Source organism: Rattus norvegicus, chromosome 19 (genome assembly GCF_036323735.1).
Source record: "Rattus norvegicus strain BN/NHsdMcwi chromosome 19, GRCr8, whole genome shotgun sequence".
Lineage (NCBI taxonomy): Eukaryota > Metazoa > Chordata > Mammalia > Rodentia > Muridae > Rattus > Rattus norvegicus.
In genome coordinates, this window is record NC_086037.1 from 61,841,013 (window position 1) to 61,857,510 (window position 16,498).

Consider the following 16,498-nt stretch of genomic DNA (forward strand, 5'->3'; position numbering starts at 1 on the left):
CCCTCACAAGCTCATAGGTGAGGGCTAGGCCCTGAATATAGATCTGATTCCAGCTCTCTAGCCCACCCCCTAAGAAAACTTAAGAGCCAATGAGATGGCCCAGCCTGTAAATGTGCTGGCTGCCAAGCCCAAGTATCTGAGTTTGAACCCGAGGAACTCCACGGCAGAATGAAGAAAAAAAAAAACAAAACCTGACTCTTAGAGGTTCTCTTCTGACCACCACATGTGCAGCATGGTGGTATGTGTATGCATGACACGCACAAACATACATGATCACACACACACATACACACACACACACACAAACACAGAGAGAAATAAATGCTATTTAAGATTTTTAAAAAAGAACATCTGGGAGAAAAATACATTTAAATCCATTAAAAAAATGGGTCCCTGGAGTGGAAAAATGTCTTCAGAGTAGGAATACATGCTCACATTTGACTGTCTTCTTCTTCCACGGCAGACATTCTCATTGCTAACAATTGTTTTGGTTTTATTTGGGTTGGGGGGTGCCAGGGTGGGGGTTGCTATATTTGAACAGCTGCCTTTGCCTTTAGCAAAAGACCCCAGAACTCTTCAGAGTCAGAAAGACCAAAACAAATCTTAAGGATTTAAGGAAGGAAAAAAAAATCAGTTTAAATCTTTTTTTCTCAGAAAAGTGCATACTTCTGACAAGTTGTAACTCTGTATAAAATTGCTTCTAGCTTCCGGTCCCAGGCTCTGGCAACCAAAGCCCAAGGTTCAAACCAAGGCAGAGGCCACAGCTCCAGCTAAGGCTCAGGCTTCAGCTCGGGCTCAGGCTCCCAAGGGTGCCCAGGCCCCTGTGCAGGCCCTATAGAACAGGCTCCTGCCAGTGTGAAGACAGACGGACCGCTGTGACACACCTACCTACACGCTATTTGCAGATGACCAGTGTCCTGTGCTGTGTTTACAAATAAACTTGAGACAAGAAAAAAAAATTGCTTCTAGACCTCGAGAACATCGGGTGTTAGAGGTCTGTGTGTTTTTACATACACGGGCATTTGTTTGCATGTATGTAATCGTGCTGTGTGCGTGCACTGCCCGTGGAGGCCAGGAGAGGACATCTGATTCCATGAACTTTCTCAGGCAGTTGTAAGATGCCGTGTGGGGGCTGGGAAGGGAACCCAGGTCCTCTCCTAGAACAGCAGGTATTCTTAACCCCTGAACCATTACTCCACCTCTTGACATTTTGTTCTGGTTGCTGTTGTTTTTGTTTTTTATTCTTTTTTTTTTTTTTTTTCCGGAGCTGGGGACCAAACCCAGGGCCTTGCGCTTGCTAGGCAAGTGCTCTACCACTGAGCTAAATCCCCAACCCCCTGGTTTCTGTTGTTATTGTTGTTGCTCTTTTCCCCAAGACAGGGTTTCTCTGTGCAGCCCTTGCCGTCCTCAGAGATCAGCCTGCCTCTGCCTGCACCACCACACCTGGCTCAGGCTTTTCTTTTAAGAAATTGCCATGGAAATTTCTAGCATTCCTTAGAGAGAAGTGTAAGAAAGCCCTCCCAGCCTTTCACAGTAGTAAGAACCATCTCCATGAGACCAGCCTGGCTCCCACTAATCCCTCTGCACCAGGTTTGTTTGCAGAACCACACGTCTATCATCCCCCTCCCCCTGTGAGTACTGCAGGGCATCTTCAGTTATGAGACCCTTTTGCTGAACATAGTTGAAAAGTCATTGTCACCCTAACCAAATTATAGCCAATGCTTAGCGTCACCGCACACCCCATCACGCTCAGACTTTTCCAACGGCCTCAAAACGTTTTTTTTTTTTTCTTGTCAGTTGGTTTCTATCAGAACCCGTGTTCATATTGCACATGGTTTTATTTTTAAGAATTAAAAAAAATTAAATTTATCATTAGTGTGTCAGACTGGGTACCCATCAGAGGAGTCAGGAGACAAGCTTCAGGAATCAGGTCTCTCTTTCTGCTGTGGATCCCAGAGACCAAACCCAGGCAGTCAGACCTCACAGCAGATACCTTTGCCTGCTGATCCATCCCACTAGTCACCCTCATCCTTTAATCTACGTGGTGAGAGCTTCTGGTGCTGCCTCTAGGAATTTGGCGTTGGTCACTGGGCTTGGACAAGGAAGCAGGCTCAGATAAGATTATTATAAACAGTGGCTGTGGACTTTACTACTTTGCTTAATGACTGCCTCGTGTGACCCCCTTGTTTACTACTTCGTCTTTGATCTAAGAACTGACCATGTGTTTTGGATGTACCTAGAACGATATAAAAGCAGGCTGGAGAGAAATAAGGCAGCTCAGCCTCAGCGCCAGCCAGAGTCATGCTATAGTGCTGTCAAGTTGTCTTTTTTTTTTTTTTTTCAACCCTCACTCCCTCCCTTGAGACCCGGTTGACTGGCTGAGCTGGCTTGGTCACCTACAAGCCTCACCCACTCTGTTCTGTACCATTTCCTAGCTATGGTGACTCCCGTGGCGCCTGCAGAGCCTGCTCCCCCAGCCCCCAGATTCCCTAAGTGGAAAGCTAAAACTACAGGCTGATGAGATTTTGGAAACTACGGCAGGCGATTCATTCTTTTAAAGAAGGCACGGCGCGCACACAGCTCGTCTCTCTGTCACACGGGACTGATCAGCGCGTTTAGGACTCACCGGTCTGAATGACTCTTTCTCCTCTTACCGGTCAACATTTCCTTTTGACCTAAGGGTTCCAATCACACGGGATTTAAACATCGAGGATCTGTTACTGCATTAAGGTGCTGCAAAGCGATACTTTTCTATCACTCTCCTTGTGTTTATTAACTGAGAGTCTTCGAGAAAGAGCTTTGACCCTATTCAGCAATATAGAGTCCAGTCGAGCAAGATGCCCAAAGGAAAGAAGGCCAAGGGGAAGAAGGTGGCCCCTGACCCCACTCACCATCATCAAGAAACAGGAGGCCAAAAAGGTGGTCAATCCTTTGAGAAAAGGCCCAAGAACATCCAAGACAAAAGAGATCTCACACACTTCCTCAAATGACCCTGCTACATCAGGCTGCAGCAGCAAAGGGCCATCCTCTATAAGCAGCTCAAAGTACCTCCTGCCATCAACCAGTTCACCCAGGCCCTGGACAGGCAAACAGCAACTCAACTGCTTAAGCTTGCCCACAAGTACAGGCCAGAGACAAAGCAGGAGAAAAAGCAAAGGCTACTGGCCTGTGCTGAGAAAGCTGCTAAAAAGGAGACGTCCCAACTAAGAGACTGCCTATCCTCTGAGCAGGGGTCAATACAGTCACCAGCTTGGTGGAGAACAAGAAGACTCAGCTGATGGTGATTGCCCATGATGTAGACCCCATTGAGCTGGTGGTTTTCCTGCCTGCCCTTTGCAGAAAGATGGGGGTGCCCTACTGCATCATCAAGGGAAAGGCTAGGCTGGGGTGCCTGGTCCACAGGAAGATGTGCACCACTGTTGCCTTCACACAGGTTAACTGGGAAGACAAGGGTGCTCCGGCCAAGCTGGTGGAAGCTATTAGGACCAATTATAATGACAGATATGACGAGATCCACCACCACTGGGGAGGCAACGTCCTGGGTCCTAAGTCTGTGACTCATATTGCCCAGCTAGGAAAGGCAAAAGTTAAAGAACTCACCACTAAACTGGGTTAAATGTACACTAGGTTTTCTGTACATAAATATAATTACAAAATTAAAAAAGGAAGAAAGATGGAGAATGACCACTTGCCGGTTCAGAGCTTCTTCTAAGGATGAAAATGTTCTAGACTTGGGATATGGTAAATGCTTGTACAACTTTATTGTGAGTCGCCCTCTCCCGGGGTCATTGGCCACTGGCCCACAAGGACAAAGGGAGCAGAGTCAATAAACAAGGGTTTCAGATGGCCCATGAGTATGAAGGGAAATTATGTCATCCCAGGATCAGCTCTGGGGATTGGGGTGAATCAAGGATTATATAGTTTTGGGGGAGGGGTAGGAATATCCAGGGTGTGCAAAGGTTATTGAAGGCTGCCATGCTGAGACGATGCCTCAATAGCACAGGGAGACATTCCAGGAATCTCAGGTGCTTCCTAAATGAATGGGCTCTTGCTGGAAGAAAGGAAGCTGAACCCATAATCTTATCAAGACTAAGTGACATTCCACAGGTAGAAGATGTGGGGTCTGGGATCCCCAGATTGAGAAAAGAAAGTCCTCATCAGACAAGGGAGTCTGACATTTTGCACTGAGCTCAGGGCTTCCCCCTAATGTCATAGTTTGACCTTAGTTAGCAGGACATTTTATGAATTTAGCAAAACCATTATATTAAATGGGTGGGTTTTATGGCATGTGCAGAATTATAGCCCGATATATATATACATACATATATATATATGTATATATATATGTATATATATATAAAACTTTCCTTTGGGGGGTTGTGGAGCTCAGTGAGAAAGTGCTAGCCTAGCATCCTTGAGGCCCTGGGTTCAATTCCTAATACCAAGGATTTTTTTCCTTTGAATACGGCTTATCTAGTAAAGCCAGTATAACTCTTTCCCTTCTGAGCAACGACCTGGATGCCCTCATAGCCCTGCAATGTCACTGCCTTTTAAAGTATTTCCACAGCTCAAGGATATTTATTCAATGTTTTCGTCTCGTGTTCATTATTGTTGGGACTTAACACTGTCTGTCCATAGCCAGTGGGTGCCCCTATGTCTGGTGTGACCTCAGTAGTCTTTAACAGGGTCCTCATTTTCTGGTACAAGATAGCCTGATGTTGCTGACCGGTTGCTGGACTAGCCTTCTCCAGTGGCCTGGTGTCTTCTAGGGACAGACCTTTGAAAAGCATCATCTGAGAGCTGATTGCTGCTCTTGGCATTCCACACACCCCTCTAGTGTGTCTCAGGAAGAGAAGAGTTGTGACTTCAAAGTCCTATTTCCAATTCAAATGGGTGACTACAGTGTCCTGCCTTGGGTTTTATTCTTGTTCTTTGCTTTGTGATTGGATGAAAACCCTGGTTTCTATTGATACTATCACAGTCATTATTTTTCAGTGTTTTATAGCAATGATATAAAAGTATCCAAAAAGCCAGGATCTCCGTGCTTTTAGATCTTATTATGTGTGTCACTCTGTGTACATATGCCACGCATAGACAGATGCATACAGAGCCTGATATTAGGAATACTTGCTGCTTGTGGTGGCTTGAATAAGAATGGCTCCCATTGGCTCATGTATTTGAGTACTTAGTCACCAGGGAGTAGCACTATTTGAGAGGACTCGAAAGATTAGAAGGTGTGGTTTTGTTGGGAGAAGTGTGTCACTGGGGGTGGGCTTCAAGTGGTCAAAAATTAAATGCAAGACCCAGGTGCTTGCGCTATCTCTCTCTCTCTCTCTCTCTCTCTCTCTCTCTCTCTCTCTCTCTCTCTCTCTCTCTCTCTCGCCGTATCAGGATGGTGCTCTCAACTACATCTCCAGCAATATGCCTGACTTGCCTGCTGTCATGCTTCCTACCATGGTGACAATGGACTAAGCTTCTTAAACTGTGAGCCAGCCTCAATTAAACGCTTGCCTTGGTCATGGTGTCTCTTCACTACAATAGAACAGTGACCGAGACACTGTTCTTGAAGAGAACCTTAGTTTGGCTTCCAGCACCCGCATCAGAGGACTCACAAATGCCTATAGCTCCAGTTCCTGGGGATCTGATGACACCATCTTCTTGTCTCCATGAGCATTTGCATCATGTGACGATACCTGCTCACAGATATACACACACAGATAAACCTTTTAAATCAATTTAATTCATCTAGTGAAAAGGTACTTGGTGAGCATCGGTGGACCAAGCATAAGCAGAAGTTTCTCTATGAATAGAGAATTCTGGCAGGCACCCTGCCACAGACGTTTCCGGTCAAGACTTTACCTCAACTCCACATATCCCAGGCATACCAAATTATCTGCAAACTGGAGTGAACTACAATTTCAGTAGACAAGGCCAAGATAGCATCTTAGACAGTCTCTAGGGTGGTTTTCTGATTTGCTTTATATCTTTTTGGTATATTGCTTATAAGTCTAATCGCTCGTAAGTCTAATTGAACAAACCAACAGTCGAGGGGCACAGGTATATATGGATATCCACTGAGACTGTCTATCTAAAGCAAGCACCTTTAATCGAAAACATTTTTTTTAATGGCACAAGCACACACAAAGACCAGAAGAGGGCACTGGATCAATTGGAGCTGGAGTCACAGGCATTCGTTAGCCCTCTCAGCTACTGAGCCATCTCTTTAGTCCCAAGGCCTACACTTGCTCCAATGTAGCCACACCCTTTAACACTCTCCAACACCACCAGCAGCTGAAGTCCAAGAATGTAAATGCCCGAGACTATGAGAACCATCTCATCCAAACCACAACATCATTTTCATCTCTTCCTTTGGGTCCTTAGTGCCTTCAAGGAACTCTCTCAGGGAGTCAGACAGGCTACGTGCAGACTGAGGAAGCATTGGGGGAAATCTAAGACGCTAAGGGGCTGGAGACTTACCTCGGTGGTAAGGCACTTACCTTGCAAGCACAACACCTTGAATTTCTTCTGTTCCCAGCACCAAAAAAGGAAGAAAGGGGGGAGGGGTGATATGAATGAATAGATAGATAGCTAGATAGATAGATAGATAGATAGATAGATAGATAGATAGATAGATAGATAGATGAAGTAAATTGGGCCACTGGATATAATAATTCAGCAGGTACCAACTTGTTCTAGGCTGTGGTGGAAAAGGCAATGCCTCCATGCCTATGAGACATGTTTTGTCTGTCTTTGCAAAGTACAAAGTGAACTGTCTACCAGGCAAGTCAGGGGCACAGTTTATTTGGTTCAGGCCAAGATTTGTCAGAAAAACCCTGTGCGTTCAGCTAAAACCTCGGGAGATTAGCCCGATTTTAACTCCATTTACAAAAGGTCAGCAACAGCTCAGCCTTCTCTCTTCACTCTTAAATAAAATCCTCTCTGCTCCTTGCAATAAGCGTTAGTAAATTTGTTATGAGTGGAGCATCAGGGTTCAGTGTTTGACAAAATTAGATTTTTCAGGAAAACCTTGGTCTGAGCCCTTCAACTTCCAGGGGACTGTACCTTATGACCGAAAGGGGGAGGAGGTTGAAAAGTCAATCTATTCACCGACTGTTTCCCGCAGACCAAATGTTTGCCCGGTTACCACAGAAGGAAAGCTAACCCTCGGAAGGTAACTTAGGTCACGCTTGCAGTCATGAGACCCCGTTCACACTACATCCCTGTTCCTCTCCACTTCTCTGCAGCCTTCGGCAACACCAAAGGCACTGCTCCCCAAAGACGAGAAGAGGGAGCTGCTCCTTTCCCACCAAGAGAAAAAAAAAATCAGTTCTTGTTTGCTCTAGATAGAGTAACAGGGAGACTGCACCCTCATATACAGGACACTGAAGAAAATCAGGGGAAGTACAGATGTGGTGTAAGCCAGAGGTGGTGTGATCGGGGAAGGAGATGGTCAGCCTTTTTGTCCATGAATAGAGGAAGTCAAGGATCCAGAGAAGAAGGTCAGGTTGGGGTATGTGTGGGTTTTTCAACTTGACAGAAGCTTGAATAATGGATGTATTTGTTACCTTTCAATTGCTGTGATAAAACACCATGACCAAAGCAACGTATAGAAGGGTTTATTTGGGGTCTCGTTTCAGAGGGTTGGTACCCACAATGGCAGGGATGGCAGGCAGATGTTAGAACTGGAAGCTGAGAACTCACATCTCGAACCACAAACAGGAGAGCAAACTAGGCGTGCCACGTAGCTTTTGAGACCTCAGAGTTCACCACTGCCATGACATACTTCCTCTACCAAGGCCACACCCCCTAAAGAGCCCCCAACAGCGCTATTAACTGCAGACCACATACTGAAATGCCCAAGAATATGGCGGACAACACATTCAAACCACACTTGGTAAGAGGGCGCCTCAGCTGAGAAAATGCCTATAGGCAAATCTTCGGGGCATTGTCTTGTCATGATTGGTGTGGGAAGGATCCATTATGGATGCTGTCATACTTGGGCATGTGGTACTTACTGAGTTGTATAAGAAAGCAGGTTGGGAAAGCCACAAAGAGCGGGATAGTAAATGGTGTTACTCTATGACTTCTGCTTTGGTTCCTGACTCCAGGTTATTGTCCTTTCCTGCATGATGGACTGTGCCTGCAAAGTGAAATAAAGCCTCTCCTCCATAAGTTACAGTGGTGTTTTATCAAAGCCATAGAAGGCAAACTAGAACAGGGTGAGATCTATACACTGGCCCCGCCTTCTGTTTTCTAGCAAGCCCTGCCCCCTGCCCCTTCCCCATCAGTGGATTCCTGTCCGAAAGGGTGGTTTACACACGTGTTATGGTTTATTCCACAGAAATGTAGGAGAACAGTTTCCAATACCCTATTTTGTATGCAGATACAAGAACAACAATGTTGACACAGCCTTGACTTTATGCCAAAGAATCTGCTCTTTAATACATCTCAATGAAGCCTCACCAGAACTCTTTATGACAGGCATTCACCTCTCACCTTTCTTTCCCAGAAGGCATAGCGATAAAAGTCTAAGGAAGGTCAAGATAAAAGCGTTCCACACAATAACGTGTAATAAACAATATCTCTGTGGCATGCTGTGATTCCCAAAACCTGGGTAGCGTGGATCCGCCTCCTCTCTTTGCCTCACTTGGCCTTGTTCACGCTGCTCAACTCTATGGTATTTTCTCATCCTCAAACTCCAAGACTGACGGAAGCCATGTTGCTAAGGCCTTGAGTATTTATTTACTCCACAGAGATTGAGAATGGCTGTAAGACCTTACCCAAGGCTTGATGAGCTGGTAAAGGCCTTCCCAGGCAAGACTGCAGAGAGCCCAGATGGAACTCAGACTAGAGCAGAATCATTCTGCGTAGGACTCGGCCCTTCCGCAGAACCTCAATACTACGATAAATTCCAATTGGTAAGGGGCCCCAATGGGGTGAGAAAAGTCAGCACAGGAAACTGAGGCTTCTAGATCAGAAGGAAGACAAGACAAACAGAAAGGTGACCCACTGCAAGTTGTCAGCTGTCATTTGCATTCCTCTGATGTCCACTTCACTAGGGAGAAAGGATGTTATCTCAGCTGAGAGGACACTGGGTGGGTGATAATGCTGGCCTGTCACGCACAAAACACCAGGCGCACCCACACACACACAGAAAGCTCCCTCTTGCTTCTTTCTACTTATGATGTAGCAGCCAGGTTTAAGGAGCTTTGGATTCTGCCAAGGTCTGGTCTCCATATGCATAAACATACACATACGTACACACAGCTACACACAAGGTGTATACACACATGTGTGTGCCTCGCCTCCTGTGCCCCAACACCCAGACCCTCGCTAACATTAGAGTTGAACCAGAGGTGGATGTAGCATAATTTACGAACTTAAGAGACAGCCACGGTCACCTGTAGGATTCACCTGGAGCCGGAGCCTGCTAATGTAATGTAATCGTGAAGTTAGGTTTAGGACTAGGGGCTGCTGATCCCCTGCTCCTGGGCCACAAACCCAGGTAGGTGTCCTTGTGTGCTTCAACCCACCTAGCATGGCTCAGTCTTCTACAAGATGTCTTACCCAAGGAGACTTTTAGGACCGAGAGGGCAACCTGGCCACCCCTGGAGCTGTGAGCAGGTGTTACAGTTAGTGCCCACTGCCAAGTTCTGTAGGCTCCTGTCACCTGCACTCCTCTGACGTCCATTTTCCTATAAACAGGACTGGGAGCAGGGCAGCTGTTCCTTGATTAGCACAACTGGACTCTTCCTTGCTCTTCTGGCTGCCTTGAGCAAAAGAATTGATTTTTTTTTTTGTCCCCAAAACTATCATCATCATCATCATCATCATCATCATCACCAAAACAAAGAAAAAAATCTCATTAAAACGCAAATGGAAACAGCCCAGTCTTGCAACTCTCTCCCCAAACCCCTGCAGACAGACACAGAATTCAGAGCCGTGTAGGTCCGTCTTCCTCCACCATCGGGTCTATCTCGCAGTGACACTGATGCCCTGCTTGCTGGTGCCATGATGCTATCCCAGCTTACCTTGCCAAGCCACCTTCACCAAGCAGCCTTTCTGCAATGACTCCACGAACACGGAGCACAAGTTCCCTTGCTGCGTTTTCTCCAACACCTCTCTGATCATGGGGCTTTTGTAATCATAGCTGACTGTGGTCAAGCCAGTCTGCTGGTTTGCTGTAAGAGTCTATGAGCAAAAAGTCCCCTTTCGATAGACTGTATACAATGTATTTACAGTGATTGACACAGAGGAGACTTCAAGAATTCTGCTCTGGCCCCACCCCTTCCACCAGCTGTTATCCTGTTAAGCCACCCTGCACATTCAATGTTGAGCTTCTCCTGCAATAGGAAAATCACTTACTAAACATCAGTGGGGTCTCACGCAAACATTATACACACCAAACACTGTGAGAAACTTACAGCTAGGTCTGTCTTGTGGCTCCTGAGAAGGCCCAAGACACCCTGCTGTGGCTGTGGCTGGAGTTACTGGGTTCCAAACTGTCACAGGTCTTAGAAACCCCTGGAAGTAATATCCATGAGGTGGGGATAGGGGGTGAACACAAGAAGAGCACTGGGGTTCTAGGCTCAAGTCCAGGAGTTAACTGGTACCCATGGTGAGAACATTTAACCAAACAATGGGGCCCTAGCTGGATGCAATCTTATTCACATTAGGCATCACCCCAGAGGTCCAGGCAGTGTGTTTCTAGAACACTTTACATTCAAACCTGCAAAGGCTCAAGTCCCTTAAGAGCAAAGTATTTGCGTAAAACCCACCCGTGTCCACCTGTGGCCACGCTAGCTCACTTGTGCCAGATAGATTGCTAAACTGTATTATTTAAAGAATGGCGAGGAACACGCACATGTTCACTACAGGCCCAATTATTTTTTCAAATATTTTCCATTCATAATTTGAAAGCTAACTAGCAATGTGGAACCTTTCGGAAAATGACTCTTTAAAACGTAAAACTGGGAGCTTTGGTAGAATTCCCCGGAATTCCCACGTTACTCTGTCTTCACTACGTGATCTTCAACCACCATGTTCTCAAACAGAAGAACACACAGGCACCACTTTCGCCCTCGCCGCACGAGGGTTAAAGAACGGAAGACCACACTGTGCTAAGCCTTTATTGCAGGAGGCGAGTCAGGCCTGGGTAGACACAGATTCAGGGCAGCAGTGGAGGAAACTTTCAGAGGCACAGTGCATGGCATTAAAGTTCAGCAAGTCCCGGACCCCATGTTCTCCTGATTCTCCACGGCTCAGTTCTTCATAGAGTGCTTTCCATTCAAAGGGTCCTAGAGGCCAAAAGGAAGGGATTTTTTTTCAGCTACCGGCCACCTTCAGGTCTCCCAGCCGAGGCATCCAGTGAGCCTATCTTCCAGTTTCCTCTGGAGGATCAGAAAGCCTGCTTCGCATCGCAGCGCCGTGCTCCCTGCTCCTGTTCCTCTTCTCCATGTACTGGAGGGAGGGAAGGGAAGAGACAACAGGTCACAGCAGCCCTGGCTCAGCTAAGCACCGACTCTGCTCTTTCACTCACTGAACCTGAGATCAGAGGCAGGGATCCTGAGGAATGGCCCTTGCTTATCCAACAAATCTGTCAACAGCTGCATCGAGCCCCTCCCAAGAAATCAAGGGACATTTGGACAGATGCATTCTGTCCCTGTCCCCAGCAGTTCTAATCACTAGAGTCACTACCTTAAGAGCAGCCGATTCAGCTGCTGGGAGGCTCTGCTTATTCAAAGTTGTCACAGCGAACCGGTATTTTCCAGTAAACTCCCCTCCTGCCTTCTAGTTCTCTTGCTTTAAGTTACTGATGGCCAACAGTAATCCTTTCCCTTGTTTCCGGCCGAAATGTTACTGGTTTCTCCAATTCTTTAGAGGGCTTGGCCCCTGGCTTCTGACCCTGTAAAATGGCTTGTCCTATAGGACACTTTAATAGCAATACCTTTATTAAAAGTTCAGAACAAGACTGAACAAACTACTCAAACCAGTGGCTGGCAGATGGGTGAGGGAGCTTCTTCTGACATGTTCCTCGAAGCAGTGTGAAGAGTCAACAGCTCTTGGTCATAACCCTCCCCACTCCCCAACCCCGCTGAAAGAGCACTGAGATTTTCCCAAATGCTTACTAACCTATATTCGAAACAGAATGTCTTAACATACATGTGCTTATATGTTATCAATAGATAAATACAGACAGATTTTAAAAATAAATTATTCTTCCCTGGGGAGGGGGAAAGACAGAAATTGAATTAAAACATGAGCATATATGAACAACGGAACATCTTTTAGGAGCCATAGATATGGAAGAAAGAACACAAAAATAGAAGATTTAGTAACAACCAGCCAAGGACTTGATTGGAATTCCTGCCCAACTTCTAAGAAAAAAACATGTAGATTTTCAACTTTTCAACTCCTCTACTCATCTGGGGCACAAACAAAAAGAGCCACGCCACATAATTACTAACAAGTTTCACTCAATACAATTTCAAACTAAAGATGTTGATTGAAGACCTGTATAAATCCCTTTGAGTGGCAGGTTTTAAAACCTACACTTATTGCCAGGCGTAGTGGCACACACCTTTAATCCCAGCACTTGGGAGGCAGAAGCATGTGGACCACTGTGAGTTGGAGGCCAGCCTGGTCTACAGAGTGAATTTTAAGACAGTCAGAGCAACCTGGTGAGACCCTGTGTAAAATACATACATACTTTTATTATTATATGTCTACGTGTTTATGTGTCATGCGTGTAAGTGTACACATGTCATGGTTCATGGTTTATGTGTGAAGATCAGAGGACAACTTTTAGGAGTTAATTCTCTCCTTCTAACATGTGTGTCCCAGGGATAGAACTCAGGCAGTCGGTCCACTTGGCCTCAAGTGCTCACCCAAGGAGCCATGTGCTCAGCCCTTAAATAAGTTTTCAAACTGCTTTTCTTCATCAAAAGGCTACTCCAGCCTGGGTACAGCAGATCACATTGGTAATCCTGGCTGAGTACAGAGGGCTGTGAGTTCTGGGACAACTGGGCTTACACACAAAATCCTGTCTCTGAAAATGCAGACAAACAAAAACAAAGCAATAAACAAAACAATAGTCAAACAGCAACACCAGGGAAAAGGTGAGGAAGGGCAAGCACAGGGCTTTTCAAACAAATTTGTGGATGTAGGGGGTCTAGATGTGGTCTGGAGACCCCAAGACTCTGTCTCAAAGACAAACAGAACAAAGGACTACCTCGGAGAAAACAATACAAACCACCACCCCAGAGCACACAGAGAGAGACGTGCTCTAGGGAAAAGGATCTGACACTGGATGGTCCATGACAACCACAAGAGGAGGGGTCAAAGGTGACGTGTGCATCAGGTGTCAAAATGAATTACAAAGCTCACTGGGTAAAGTCTGTGCTGATGGAGGAAGTCCAGATGGCCTTGAACAAAAGGGGAAAGAGTGAGGACAAAGTCACTGACAGGACATCATCTAAAGGTACTGACTCAAAAGGACAGCTAACCACACAATGAAGTAACTGGATAAAGGACATGCAAGGGCAGTAACAGCAAAGGAGAAGGCAGCAGAGAGAGGCAGACACATGCCGACCTTTAAAGTGGTGTGGAATGTTCCAACATGCTGGGGCTGAGGGCAGCTCACGGGTACGAAGCCTGTACAGCTCTTGCAGGGACTCAATTTCAGTCCCCAGCACCCATGTGAGGCACTGCTCCAGCTCCAGGGACTCTAACACCTTCAGCACTAATATGCATGTGCACATACCCACACACATACACATAACTTCTGTAAAAGTCCCAACATAGGGAAGGGTGGTGGCAGGAGAGCCTCTGGAGACACTATTAAGAACAGGGGAGCTGGGAGGTGGTGGCACATGCCTTTAATCCCAGCACTTGGGAGGCAGAGTCAGGTGCCTTAGAGGCCAGCTTGGTCTACAGAGCAAGTTCCAGAACATTCAGGGCGACACAAGAGAAAGCCTGTCTTGAAAAAATACAAAACACCAAAAAAAAAAAAAAAAAAAAATCAAACCAAAAAAAAGAGCAGGAAATTAAAAAGAAACAGAGCAGACTGGGGAGTAGAGAGGTCAGACAGTGCATTCATAAGCTGCAGAAGCGAAGCAACATTAAGAGCAGGGGAGGTGCACTGCTTAGGTTTCTGTCAACCTGACACGAGCTGGAGTTGTCAGAGAGAGGGAAGCTCCAGTTGAGAAAATCTCTAAGATCAGCTGTGGACAAGCCTGTAAACTTTGGCTGTAAACTTTTTCTTAATTAGTGATTGGTGGTGGAGGGTCCCGCCCATTATTGGTGGTGCCATCCCTGAGATGGTGGTCTCGGGTTCTGTAACAAAGTATGATGAACGAGTCAGTTGGCCTGACTCTCCATGGCCTCTATATTAGACCCTGCCTCCAGGTTCCTGCCCTGCTTCAGTCCCAGTCCTGACTTCTTTCAGTGATGAACTGTGGTGCCGAAGTAGAAGCCTCAGTACCCTCTCCTCCCCAAGTTGCTCTGGTCATGGCATCTCATCACTGCGATAGTGACCTTGACTAAGACTGTAGGAAAGAGGAAATCTTATGAAAACAAATAGAGACAAGACGTTTCTATGACATCCAACTTAAAAGTCACTAACAACATTCAGGACCAGCAGGGAAGAAGAGTTCATGTGAGGTTTTAGTCATCGAAACAATGGCAAAATTACTGAACTACACAGGGACAGTAAATCTAAACATAGGCTTTACATAGGCAAGAAGCTATACAATTGATTATGTGTGAACAAAATGGTCCTGGCAGACAGAATACCACAGGATGTGCTTTCTGCAAGCACATTACACAGCACATTATACAGCACTAGGTTTAGTGGCCACACACCAGCCCCTGACTGGGACAGAAAAACATTTTTCAAGACTCATCTTTAAATCCTAACATATTCATTTGTTACTGCAAAGAAAATCACCCTAGATACAGCTCCTGGGTGTGGCAGCTCACGCCTTTAACTCAATATTCAGCAAGCTGAGGCAGGAGAAATGAGAGTTTAAAAATCAGACTGGCTATTAAAAAAGTGGATCTTAAAATTACTCCTGTATAGAGTTATTTAAATAAGATAGTGTCACAGTAAAAAGTTGCCCAGAGTAGAAAAGTCACAATCCAATACAGCTTCAAATATTATATTTAAACTTTTAATCTGAAACTTTGCGGGGGTGCAGTTCAAACACACACACATCCAATTCAAATTGGAAAATGGATCTTTTAGTCCATATATAATATTAATATATATATGCACATATACATGTAATCATTACTTACTTTACTGGAAATAAAGTAACTGATGTATGAAACAGAAATGGGAGTAATTTGTTTTCAAAAGTTTAAAGTAAATCTGCTCGGTCAGTGGTGCCTAGAAAGAGACAATGACTGGTACTTTAGCTCTTGGCCCACGCCCAGGTCCATGGTGCAGTCTTCACCAGTGTCATGAGATCACACAAGATCCCTGTTGCTGTCCACAGCACAAAGACTCTAAGAGTCTCATTAAAGATGGAAGGAGCCTAAGTTAGTCTCCCCTCACTTTACTTAGGAAACTGAGGCTCAAGACTCTTGGTCACCTAAAAAGCAGTTCAAAAATGTCACCAAGTATGACCTTGATGCCAGAGGCTAGATTTCTTGAATATTTTCAATGAAAGCAAAGACACTTTCTCCCCTTGTATACACAGAAGAGGACAATATTCTAAAGCTGCTCCCACAGCAGGCTTAGTCCTCTTGGCTTTAAAGAGAATGTCATACATGTAACGTTGATTTGCTGTTGGACTAAAAGTAGAGGAAATCTAATAATGACAATGGATATCCAGAAATGTTCTGCTGCTTAACTCTGGGCACCAGTCTTACCTCATTCTTCAAGCACTTCCTCATTTCCCGATCAAGATCGTTGCAATGACCAAAAAATTTCAGAATGTTGTGCTAATGGGAAGAAAAGGGAGAAACAGTTCATCTCTCAATCTGCCAACATCTCTGAAACACAGACCGTAAAAGGATGCTGCTGTGGAAATGTCACCTCCTGTGTGACTCTGTGAGTAAGCAAGCTAAACAAGGCTCCTAGGCCTGCCCCCCATCCTTAAAAAATGTTTGCAGGACAGAATCCAAACAAAACTGAATGATGAGATGACTTGATGGCTCATCTTGTATTGTGTGTAAGGTCAAAGACCTGAGTCACACCTCCAGTACCCACGTAAAAGGCAAGCAGCCGGGGAAGAGGGGACAGAAGAGACCCCAGGGCTCACTGATCAGCTCACCCAGCTGAATCTATGAGCTCCACTGTCAGTGAGAGACTTTGTCTCAAAACAAGACTGCAGATTAGAAAAGGCATCAAACATTGGCCTCCACACTCATGTACACACACACACACACACACACACACTTTTCTTAGTTTAATAACACAAAATAGCCCCCTAACCCACTAAAACCTCACCTAGTGAGAGAGTAGAAAAGTTTAATCACAGGGCAAGAGAGATGA

At 45.5% G+C, this 16,498-nt stretch overlaps 1 protein-coding gene across 5 annotated transcripts in view; it reads right to left on the reverse strand.

The window, feature by feature from the left end:
- Positions 1 to 11,113: 11,113 nt before the first annotated feature.
- Cmc2 (C-x(9)-C motif containing 2) overlaps positions 11,114 to 16,498 on the reverse strand; it is a 28,643-nt gene continuing 23,258 nt past the window's right edge. For 3 of the 5 annotated variants that reach the window (NM_001402209.1, NM_001402211.1, NM_001402210.1), the window contains 2 exons: positions 15,874 to 15,945; positions 11,114 to 11,460 (listed from right to left, as the gene is read on the reverse strand). In NM_001402209.1, the coding sequence (NP_001389138.1) occupies positions 11,374 to 11,460; positions 15,874 to 15,945 (159 nt within the window). In that variant the 3' untranslated portion in view covers positions 11,114 to 11,373. The remainder of the gene's footprint in view (positions 11,461 to 15,873; positions 15,946 to 16,498) is intronic. The other 2 variants (NM_001402212.1, XM_039098177.2) reach the window with 1 other exon arrangement.